Source organism: Alligator sinensis, unplaced genomic scaffold (genome assembly GCF_000455745.1).
Source record: "Alligator sinensis unplaced genomic scaffold, ASM45574v1 scaffold1102_1, whole genome shotgun sequence".
Lineage (NCBI taxonomy): Eukaryota > Metazoa > Chordata > Crocodylia > Alligatoridae > Alligator > Alligator sinensis.
Genome location: NW_005842342.1, coordinates 979391 through 991651, shown reverse-complemented (window position 1 = coordinate 991651; position 12261 = coordinate 979391). Strand labels below are relative to the sequence as shown.

Below are 12261 nucleotides of genomic sequence, written 5' to 3'. Positions count from 1 at the left end.
GAGGCTGCAAAGCTCAGTCTCTCCCTGCATCAGGTCCAAATTGGAGCTCGATATCCCACCCTCCAGACCAGCTAACACCTGTTGGGTTGGGAGGATTGGTCTAACTCATGGCACTTTCTGTGAAGACAAGTCACTTGACAAGCCAAGGCTCTGATCCTGCAGCTCACTTATCACTGGGCACCCCAAAGGGGTAAGGATCATATCCTAATAAACTGTAGAACATCCCTGTTAAATAGGTAACCTTTCTTTGAAGCTTCTTCTCCAGCCATCTTGATTTTCACAAAAAATAATTTTTCAGAAACCCATTTTCAGTTTATTTTACATAAGTTTCTCTCTGCACTTCTGCTTAAAACACTTAAGAAACAACTATTGAAATCCTTTAAATATTTGGTGTTATATTCTCAGCCTTATTTTTTTCATTACCCCATTTTTCATATAATTTAAGAATTTCTGAAATTTTGGAGACAACCAATTATTGCAGTATTTAAAAAAACAAATGACTTTATTCGTAAGACCTACAACCAAAAATGTTTAAAGTGGCTAACAAGTTGGCCTCAGGACCAAAAGATCAATTCCAGGCACTTCTTCAAATGTAGGACATTTCGAATGATTTGGCAGCTAGCTCTTTATGTAACAAATGCCTTTTCTTCAGTTTACCCAATACACAGCTTAATTGGTCTTAATTAAGATGTCAAGGACTCTATGGATTCAAAGGATAGAATCCTAGTACCTCAGGAACTACTGCTGGCCTCTGAATAGGTTAACTCATTAAAGGTCTTTGATAAACAGATATAACACTTCTCAACCTACACCAGTTAACTAAAATCCTGGCACATAACTACGCACAGAAATTTTTAAGAACTGTGAAATAAAATTCTTCTCTTTCCCATTTTTTTCTGACTCCTTCACACCATCTCAGTTACCCAAAATGTGGATGGTCTCAAAGAAGATAAGAACATGCTGTGTTAAGCTTGTGTTATAAACATGCCTTCAGAAGCAGGAAGACTACTGAATGACAGTGTGAAGGGGCTTCCGGTCAAGTATGTTAAAGCTGAATTTCCTAACTAAACAATTAAATTAAGTTGAAAATTAACTGCTTCTTCCAGGCTATTGCTTTGACAACCTGAACAAAAATGATGGAAGAAATAATCTGAAGTTGATGTTATGTTTCTCTTTTTTTTAAAAAAAAAAAAAAATAAATGCAGAAATCCCTTTATTTTATGAACTAAACAGATGATCAGTGTTCTGTCAAGAACAACACACTTCCTACAGCATGAATGCACAAAAGCCTCTATTTGTACGTCCTCAAGAAAAATTTTGCAAAGGCTAAATCTGACAGAGAAAAAAGCATCAGCTTGCATTCTTCAAAAAAACAAATTTTCTAAGACCCAGAAGATAATTTTTCTATTCAAGGCCAGAAAAAACAAAAACAAAAAAAGTTCTGTTCTATACTCAAGTATGAACTCAAACATCTGAATCTAGGATTTCTATTTAATCTTAGAGCAAACAATTCTATGAAAAATGACTGCGTTAAAATTGCATGGTCTCTTCAATCATCTATGCTAGTGGTTCTCAAGCAGGGTGCTGCTGCAGCATTGGCCAGGTAAAACTGCCCCAGGTGCTCCCCCTGCTCTCTAATCAGCTAAAAGCAGGTAGCATAGCTGCCTTCTGCTGACCAGCTTCTTCTGATCTACCCTAACCCCACTCTCTCCTGAAAACACGTGCAGGTGGAACCATCTCATTTGCTTGTTTCCAAGAGGAGCCTTGGGAGTGCTGGGCAGTTTTTTTTGGTCCAGCACAAGGCAGCTCCTGCCTGCTTTAGGCTGATCAGAGCCCTAAGGCAGGAAGAGCACACACATGGCACAGTCCTTGCCCGGCTGGCTGGCTGTGCAGTGCAGGGCAGATTTCCAGTTTTAGAGCTTTTCACAGCAGCAGAACCTGGCTGAGAAGCACTCAAGTAACTTAAGGCAGCACCAACAATGGTTCTCAGGGGTGCTACTGGATTCCAAGAAACGGTGGTGGAGTGTCCTGATCCTGAAAAGGTTGAGAGCAACAGATACGTGCTCACCATTGATTCTAAGGAGGAAGATTCCAATAACTTACACAATTTCCAATCAGGAACAGAAAGTCAGGTAGCGAGAAGAACCCTAAACTAGACAGGATAGCAATGTCCTGTTACTATCAATGTCAATCTTTCAAGTTGAAGAGCTTCCTCTTAGATCAAGTTACAAAAATAGTTCTGGCCTTGAACTGAGTCCACAATTTCTAATACTGCTTTCCCCTTCATATATTTATTTATATTAAGCTGAGGTACAAACAAGCAACATTTCCCTTTGGGGGAAAATTACTTTAGCTTTGAAAAAAATAACATTATTCACAAAACTGAGTATACTTATTACTAGACATAAAACAATTAGATCCCAAGCCATAAGTGCCTGTATCTCAAGCTCTCTAGAAACCCTAGATCTATACACATCATATATAAATATAAATGACCTTGTCTGGCTTTGTTAAAGACAATATAGTGCACTATCTGAATAATAGAAAATTAGGGTTGGAAAGGGCCTCAGGAGATCACTTAGTCCAACCCCCTGCTCAAAGCAGGGCCATCCCTAACTATATAATCCCAGTCAAGGCTGTTTAGGCCAGATCTTCAAAACCTCTATGGATGGAGGTTCTATAGCCTCTTTCGGCAGCCTGTTCCAGTGCTTTACTACCCTCCTAGTGAGAAAGTTTCTCCTCATATCTAACCTAAACTTGCCTTGCTGCAACTTGAGACCATTGTTTCTTGTTCTGTAATCTGCCACCACTAAACTTTCTCCAATTTGTCCATATCATTTCTGTAATGGGGATTCCAAAACTGGACACAGATATGACCTTACCAGTGCCAAATAGCTGGCAACACTCCTACTAAGGCAGCCCAGGATGCTGTTAGCCTTCTTTGCAACAAGGGCACACAGTTGGCTCATGTTCACCTTATCTACTGTATAACCCCCACATCCTTTCTTGCAGAGCTGCTGCTTAGCAAGTCAAGCCCAGTCTGTACTGGTGCATGGGACTGTTCTGTCCAAAGTGTAGGACTTTGCATTTGTCCTTATTTAACCTCATGAGATTTCTTTTGGTCCAGTCCTCCAATTTGTCCCTCTGAATCCTAGTCTTACCCTCCAGCATATCTACTACTTCCCCCAAGCTTGGTGTCATCTGTGAACTTATTGAGGGTGCATTCCATCCCATATTCCAAATCATGATAAACATACTGAATGTGTGTTCTCCTCCTTCTTACAAATGGATACTACATTTGCCCTTTTTCAATTGTCTGGAACCTCTCCCAATTGCCACAAGTTTTCAAAGATAATGGTCAGTAGCTTTGCAATCACATCGGCCAACTCCCTGTTTAACTGGCAGCCAGTATAAACTGGAGTGCCCCAGCTGTTGGTCCTTTATACTGGCTGCCAATTGAGTCATTGGTTACTAACCTTTGAGTCCGACCAACCGGACAGTTCTGTCCATTTTACAGTTCATCCACCCAATATTTCCTTAGCTTGCTTGTGAAACGTTGTGGGAAACTATATCAAAAGCCTTGCTAAAGTCAAAATATATCACATCCATCGAGCCAGTCATCTTATCACAGAAGACAATCAAGTTGTCAGGTATGACTTGCCCTTAGTGAATCCATGCTGACTGATCCTAATCACTTTGCCCTCCTACTAATCAGAAATGGATTCCTTGAGGACCTGTTTTAGGATTTTTTCTAGGGACTGAGGTGTGGCCAACTGGTCTGTCATTCCCTAGATCCTCCTCCTTCCCTTTCTTAAAAATGGGTACCACATTTGCCCTTTTCCAATTGTCTAGAACCTCTCCCAATCGCCACAAGTTTTCAAAGATAATGGTCAGCAGCTCTGCAATCACATCAGCCAACTCCTTCAGCCATGACAATGGGTGGTTCTGCCTGGACAGACACCAGCTCTGGCACTGTGATGCCCTCCAGCCATCTTGCTGGGTTTCTTAAGTTTGCTACCTCTCTCTCCAAGCAGACCTTACCTATCACATGCCCCTGTAAACTGCCCTTTGGACCTGAAAGGTTGCTTTCTCCCTGCTAACCTAGGTTCTCTCACCAAGCTTACAGTGAAGTAAGGTGAGAAAAGGTTTCTGGGCAAACTCCTCCTCACTTTGGACTCTAGTTTAAAAGGGGCTTAAGTACTGATCTGACTGTTGAGTTTTAGCTACTTACACTAAAACTCTGTAGGTTAATTACTCTTAATTAAAGAAAGATTTTAAGGGCTCCCCGTCAAAGAGGGGGTTGCAAACTGCCCTGATTGCTGTCCCTATTCACTCCCTCCCTGGTCACTCAGAGTCTCCTTATACCCTTCTGAGCCTGGACTGGCTTTGCCCCCTTGTTAGGGCTTTTTTCAGACACAGGCAGCAATCACCCAGCTAGAAGCACTCCCAGCTGCTCAGAGCACACTCCCAAACAGTCTGCAAAACAAACCCTCAGCAAACCAACCACACAGACAGCCCTGGCTCACTTACCTTCCCGGGCGGGATCTTGGTGATCAGCTATTGGTAAGTGATCAGCTGTTAGTGTCCAAGGGATTTGAAAAAGAGATAATGACTCTCAACCTTTTTGGACTTGAGGAACCTCTCTCTAACTTTTGTGAATTGAGTAGCACCCAATTCAATAGGTAATATATGTATTATAGTGCTTACCACCTTATATAGGGACTTACAGGAGGGCTGTGAGATTGCCCAGGCAAGCACCAGCCTGAGCCTGGTTTATCTGCTTATTTCCTTACACCTCATGGCACCCAGGATCTGACAGCACCCCAGAGTGACCCAGCAGCTTGGCTGAGAACCACTGCCCTAGAACTTTGGAAAATGACCTATTTGAGCCCTCAAACTATATTATCCACTTGCCAATTCTACGGTCTCTGCAGGTTAGATTCATCCTCTCTATATTACAAAACATCCTGAAATGCTATTAGCAAAACTGGGTATTTCTGAGCTAGAGGGTTCAATCTATGAGGCTGATAGGAACTTGACAGGTGGAAGGGGCAGAGGCTTCACTTTAATTTCCGTATCATCATGCATGTCCTCCAGACATTATCTCATGGCTTGTTCAGTATTGTCATATGCAGAGTTTGGCAGCAATTTTGTAGTCCTAGATCTTTGCTAATTTCTTCTCTGGGTTGTCAAGCATATGGGTAAAAGCCCACCAAAGTGATAAGTAGCAGGAGTAAGAAAGAAGGAAACTTTTGTTTGCATATATAAGTCCTTGCATATAAGTTACCCCAGTCAAGCTGAAATTAAAAATTATTCTTGTGTTCAATTAAGTTTGTATTCAACATTCTTATTTGTTAAGGAGTTTGATTTCTGCCAAAACTAGAAACTATTTATGAGTCTACCAGAGAAAGTACTCCAAGTAAAATTCTATGCCCTCATTCTCAGATGACAAATCTCAAATCTGATTGATTTGCTGTTCTTTCCAATGACAACAAAATTGTCACGTTACAAACAGAAAAAAAAAAATCACAAAAAATAATATGAAGCAACATCTGTATTCAGATGCAATACATTAAAAATTTAATTAAACACTTTGCTCTACAGTTTGGGTGTGGTTTGCACTTAAATAGCACTCTGGGTTGTCACTAATATTACTTAAAGGAAAAGCAACAAGCAGTTATAAGCCTTCAAAAGAAATAGCTCTCTTTAAGAAATGCTTTCTTGTTAAAGTATATTCTGCATCTTAAAGTTGCAAGTGAACTAAGGCAGCTTTTCTATCAAACATTCTGAGAATGTGCTTCTTAATTCAAGCATCTTTAATATTTGAGCAACTGATTTTTTCAAAGGAAAAACAACAACAACAAAATCAGAAAGTCTCACAATTAATCATTTTTCAATTTTTTTAAAGTGAAGCATTTCATTAAAATAAAACAATCATATAGACTTACTTTGGATCTGGTGGCCCATCTGACAGTGGCTTCATAGAGAGTTTGCACAGTGACCTGAATACTAGGAAGGCATCCTTTTGTAAAATATGGGAAAACTTAGCACCAGGGGTAGGTCCTGAAGAATTTCCAGATTCCTAAAGAAGTTAACATATTTCAGTATTCCATTTTGCAACAGCAGGGTGTGTAGGAAAATCCCCACCTCCTAGCAACAAGAAGTTAAGATATTATACAAATATCTTATCTTCTATATGAAATAACATAAGGTCTCAGGACCTGGTTTTTAAAAAGTAAATCCTGGCAATCTAATTAAAACTGAACATTAAGAAGAACTACCAACTCAGCAAAAAGTAAGGATTAGTTAAGAAAGCACATGGGTCAAGTTTAAAAGAACTGAGACTACAATGACTTCATAATCTCTTTATAACTATAGGGATATGTGAGTATCTGCTTTACTCGTATATCATAAAACTAATAATCTATTACAAATATACAAAAGGCTGTATGGATATACTCATGTATCCCTATAGTTAGTTACGTTACGATTACATACATATGTAATACTGTGAATAGCAAAAACTGTGTGTAGAATATCAACTATAGGAACAAATACCATTACTGTAGAAGATATGACTAGGGTTGGGACACATGCTTAGCAGCTGAAGGCAATAGCTGTTCTTTAGCACTCAAGTATAATTGGAGCTGGAAACAGATTCTATATTGGTAAACTCTGGTAGTATATTAATCATGCCCATACAGTGACCCTTTGAAATGAACACAATTTTGCACATACCGCGCTTCTTCAAGTAAAGATACTTTCTAAAAACCTAATTTTTTCTTCTAGAAATGGCTTGCATCTTAAATTCAAGTAAGAACTTTGGGGATATTTTATATCTAGAGGAATACAAAATAGAGGCATACATGGAACTAAATCAGAATGCAAGATGGAACCTAAAGCTTCTATTTCTTTAAACTTTTAATGGAAGATTAAGAAAAACCTGTCAAAACTGAAAAAAAAATCCTTCCATAAGTGTGGGATTTGATTACAATCTTCAAATATCAGAAGAGCGATTATGAAGAGGATGAAGATGGAAATCTGTGGCTGTAGGGGACTGGGTTAAGAGTGAAGGCCTCAAACTGAAGCATTAGTAGTTTAGGTTGGAGATTAGAAAGAACCTTCTGAAGACAGATATGGATGCATTTCCTTTTCTGGCATTTGTATAAATCTACAGAAATAAAATTACTATTCAATAATTTACTTTTCACAACAAAAAACATAAGCATGTTAGCAAAACTCGACTAAAATAGCGAACAAAAAAATACAGGGGTTTTTGTTGTTGTTGTAAAAAAACCAAAACAAAAACAAAAAAAACAAGTATGATGTATCTTCCAAAACTGACTTAGAGTTATTTTATGCGAATAAGGTAAGATGTATTCTCTGCACAGCTGTAACAAAGCCCTTAAACATGTATGGAAGCAGATGTGTTCTTGATATATATCAACACATATGATTTTCTCTGTACCTGAGTATCATTGGAAGAGACAGATAACCTGTCATCAGGTAAGGATGGTGTATATGCAACGGAGATTGGAGTCCCTGGAATTCCATTTGCCTGAATATTTTCACTGTCACTGCCATCCTCTAAAGTTATAATTGTGCCATCAGCACTTCCACTTTCAGCTGTCCCTTCTATATCTATCAGGGGAAAAAAAGCCACAGGAATTTTTTTTTAACAATGTAACACACAAAATTACAAAGAATTTAAACTAGAAATTTGACAGAGGATTATTTTTACTAAGTTAATTTTATTCTCAGGTAATATTTTAGGGTGGGAGAGATGAAACATGACTTTCAGGATGTAAACAATTGAAGCAGTTAAGCCCTGCATATTTTTAGGAAACATTTGGAAGTACAAAAGGATTCTTTAAGGACTGTTTATGTCCAACTGAATGTAGACAAGCTGACAGGATAAGTCTTCAAGTACAATACCTCCAACAACTATGTTCACCATTTCTTGCACAATACTTTGTACAATTTCGTGCGCCTTTTCTTCACATTCATCATTATTTTCTCCATCATATGTTCCTAGATCCCGTTTTGACACAGCTTCAAAAAAAGATAATAATAATAAATAAATAATTATTGAAGAGCACTAAAAACATTCTTAATACAATATTAAGAACAAGACTGCAGTATTGCACGATAATTCACTTGTTATCACAGATAAAATTCACTGTTGAGCAAAGGACAGGAAGGGGAATCCATTAATTACAGTTAGTGACTATATCTGTGACAAATGAAAGTAAAATAATTTAAAAATAGTGACTACATTTGAGAAAAACACTTTAGAGAATTATTTTTATGGTCGTATTAGTTTGAAAAAAAAAAATCAATGATTAACACGTTTACATTTTCTGATCTCCAATTACACATCTGAAGTGGGATTTGACCAACAATAAGGGATACAACAAATTAAGCAAAGAAAGTATTAGGCAACCAACACTCATTCATTCAAAACATTCAATGAGCTTTTACCATCTGGAAACAAAATAATATTCACTCAGGCCCAGATCCTCAGAGATATCTGGGTGGTAAATGTCCACAAAGAATTATTCCCCAAAATACCTTAAAAAAATCTGACCCTCTGCCCTGGAGCACAATAAAACTGCATACCCTTTTCCCTCCCTACCATGAAGAAATCCTACATCAATTACTTTCAGCTGCTGTAGCCTGATCAGCTTCTGTCTGCTCATTTTCTGCACTGGAAATATCAGATCCATTTTCTGCCTCTGTATCTTCTTGAAGACTCTTGTCCACATCGTTTGTGCTGTGATCAAGTTCTCCTTCGTGTTCTTGAGATATCTGATCAGTGTGTGGTGGAAGATGTCTCAGCGGAGGTGACTCAGGCTCATGATGGCTTACAGGGGACTGCTGTAGATGGTGCTGCTGTCTGTGTCTTTCCTTTTCCATCTGTTTGGCTTCCTGGAGCTAGGAACAGATCAGGAATTGCAATCACAGAATTATTTATACGGTTTCTTAGCCTCTGTGAAGATGAAGGTTTGCAAGCCAGCCAAATGTAAAAACAGCTGTATGCAACTACTGACATGTTCTTGCTAAACAGAAACTGCATTCAATCAGCTATGCAGTCAGTCCTTCAGTCTGCAACCTAGTCAAATCAAGCAGGTTGTGTACCATCTGGATAGGAATTAACCAAGTTTACTGTACTGTTAAAAAGATGCTGCTGATGAAAAGATGAACAGTGCGCCTTCATTTGTGCAAAACATCTTTAGTAAACAAAAACAAAAAAATACACCAATGCTCTCCACCAAGTCTGTTTATGAACTGCCATGTTGCCTTAGTAAATTTTATCACAGTGTACTTGTAAACTTGCTATCACAGGATAAGCTCTTGCCCACCTGCAGAGGAGGAGAGCTGAAGTCACATAACAGTCAGGTTAGACGATTAAACTAGGACTAGTGGAGAGATAAAGACATCTTGTAGAAAAAGATAAGGCACCTGCTTACAGATCTCAGGGATCAGGTGCGGATTTCCCCCTACACTGCAGTATTGAGGGAGTCCAACACTTCGGTTATTAACAGGAGGTCTGACTGTCATTGTACTGTCATGTAAAAGTGACCTGGGAACAGGACAGATTGATTGGGCAAAGCCAGTACTGGCTAGGCAGTACTGGAAAAAGCCAGAAGAAGGAACAGACAGCTCTGCCCAACTTAATGTAGTAGCAGAAGGTATTTCGGTTTCATGTATGTTTGGACTTTGATACTTCAGAAAGGGTCAGTTTTTTGTGACCTGGCCAAAGGGTAAAGCCTCCTCAGAAGCTGAGCCAGGCTGAAGGTCAAGAGAACTAGAAACAAGGGGAAAATGAAGCAGTGTCCTTTCTGGGTGTGTACAACACTAGAGTTAGGTCAAAAAGGTCACCTGCCAGCCCTGTGGCAAGCTAGAGTTCTTTGTAAGTTTTAAAACCGAAGTGCATGAACAAAGATTTCTGTGCCAGCAGTCTCGCACCTAAACTCCTCCACTTGCAATCACAGTGCTTTCTGCTACTAGACCTTCCATAACATTTTTCAATAGTTGTTCCTTTCCAAATTACAGATTAGATAATTTGCCTCCATGCACTTAAATAACCATTTTAAAGTGCTTGGTGTATGTGTCAGTCAGATGCAAAATAAAAAAATTAAACTCCAGTGAAAGGAGGACATAAACAAAAATATTTTGGAGCAATTAAAGGAAGCCTTTTATTCATACAATAATTAATGTTGTACTTTCCTGGCATAAACTGCTCAAAAAGAAGCTTCCTAACTGTGTGTTCAGATTTCTTATAGGCAATTCTGTCACGGCAGTGATATCAGCAAAAATGTATTTAGGTTTGCTGATGAGTTCATCTTTACCAAGGAAAAAGCATAAGTTGGCAAATAGGAGAAAGACGGGTATGAGATAAAATGCTTTCTATCCACTAAAACCAGAAAACAGTGCTATCTTGATTACTGCTAGTGACTGAATTTAATAAGCATAGAAGTACAGGCCTAGGTTTAAGCACTGGTTGGCTCCATCCCCTACAATGAGGAATGTATAGCAGGAAGGAGAATATGCAAAATAAAACATATGCACCCACCAAAGTGACCACTGGATATTAAGTAGTTCCTGTTCTGAGGTCAGTAAGTAAACAAATAACACCTACATCCACTGTCTAGTTTGAAACTCTTTGCTAATATCTACGAAATGACAGAAAACACCACCACTGCTTCATGAAATAGGTATTAAGGTGATAAAAGATAATTTTTTTGTGATTTCTTAGTTGGTCTAATAAAAGGTATCATCTCTGAACCAAGAGTTCTACAGTTTTGCAGCTATAAAAGGTGAAGGACGCACTTTTGATCTGGCTCCTCTGACCCTCAGGGCAGTAATACCAAACATTAACTTTTTTGTTACTAACTCTTATCAGCAGCAACAACCCAAGGCCTGGGCACATATGCAGCTCACCCAAGTCTTCTGTAGATATCCATTATACATAAAAAAAAAATGCTAAAAGATATTTTCAGCACAAAAGGCACCAATTCACACATTTGGAAGGACCGGAATTAAAATTGCTAATGCAGTGAATGAAACCCTACTTCAGCCTCAGGGTATGTGCTTCCCTTCTGTGGGCAGAGTACAGTACAAATGACAACTTTCTACAGGAACCCTGCCTCATTCAGCACAAAAGAGTTATGCTCAATTAATAAGTAACTATTTGATCTTATGAATTGTCCTCATTATTCCAACTGACCTTATGCCTTATTTACTGAATACCTTTCAAACTCTGCTGTGAAGGCAAAACTAGTAGTTTCACCCTGACCCATTCTGTAGCAGTGTTTATCACAATAGTAACCAATTGCTTCATAAACATTATGAATACAGTATATTCTGAAAAAAAAAACCCCAAGGGGAGGTTTTATTATTACACCATTTTACAGGTGAGGCACAGAGAAGAAAGGCAAAAGCATCCACTAATTTTAGATGCCCAATTTGAGAAACACAGAGCCTAATTTTTCAACATAACAATAGGCAGAACATAATACATATCAAACCACAGAGCCCATTCATTGACTGCGGTTGCAGATATGAGTACTCAACATTTTGGCAAATCAGGTCCAAGGATCTAAAGTTAAGCACCAAGAAAAAGGGAAAACTATCAGGAGTCACTGGGTAAGCATCATACAGGAATTCTACAGGGATGGGATCCAGTTCCTCAGCGTAGTATTCAGCTGCATTATCCATGAAATCCTGCTTACTCTACGAGCAATTCCCTGCTTAATTCACTACCTTCCAATTTCAGCAGAGTTCTTACAGACAACAACCTCTTTTCACCATACAACTTTGATTCATCCCAGATATCCTGTGCAATGAACAAGGCAGGGGCCTTATGGTAAGAAGCATGCACACAATTAAGATTACATTCACGTAATTATTAGAGTCAACACGGGCAAGGAGGCAAAATAAAGCTCCTTAATCCTGGCTTTTCCTGTGATCCAAATGCTTGACTTCAGAGCCCTAACAACTTTTAAAATAAGGTAGCTTCAATGGGTTTTAGAACATGTTTCTCTCTGCTTCTATCACATACCAAGATACTGTCACCTACATGGATGAGAGACTGCGAGTGGTTTCACAGCTATTTAACAGCAGAGAAATGTTGAGATTCTTCACCTTCTGGAGAGGAGTATGCTCTAGAATAGGGGCTGGCAATCTTTTCCCAAGCCACAAACCAGAAAAATCTGGCTCCAGTCCAATGTCAGCTGGGTGGCTTCCACAGCAAAGGGG

The 12261-nt window shown here is 38.9% G+C and overlaps 1 protein-coding gene across 1 annotated transcript in view; it reads right to left on the bottom strand.

Annotated features, from left to right (window-relative positions):
- Positions 1-12261, bottom strand: part of ARFGEF1 (ADP ribosylation factor guanine nucleotide exchange factor 1) — a 104667-nt gene that overhangs the window by 62710 nt on the left and 29696 nt on the right. The window contains exons 6-9 of the mRNA XM_025210221.1: positions 8661-8934; positions 7936-8052; positions 7469-7641; positions 5949-6082 (exon numbers count right to left, since the gene is read on the bottom strand). Of these exons, the coding sequence (XP_025066006.1) occupies positions 5949-6082; positions 7469-7641; positions 7936-8052; positions 8661-8934 (698 nt within the window). The remainder of the gene's footprint in view (positions 1-5948; positions 6083-7468; positions 7642-7935; positions 8053-8660; positions 8935-12261) is intronic.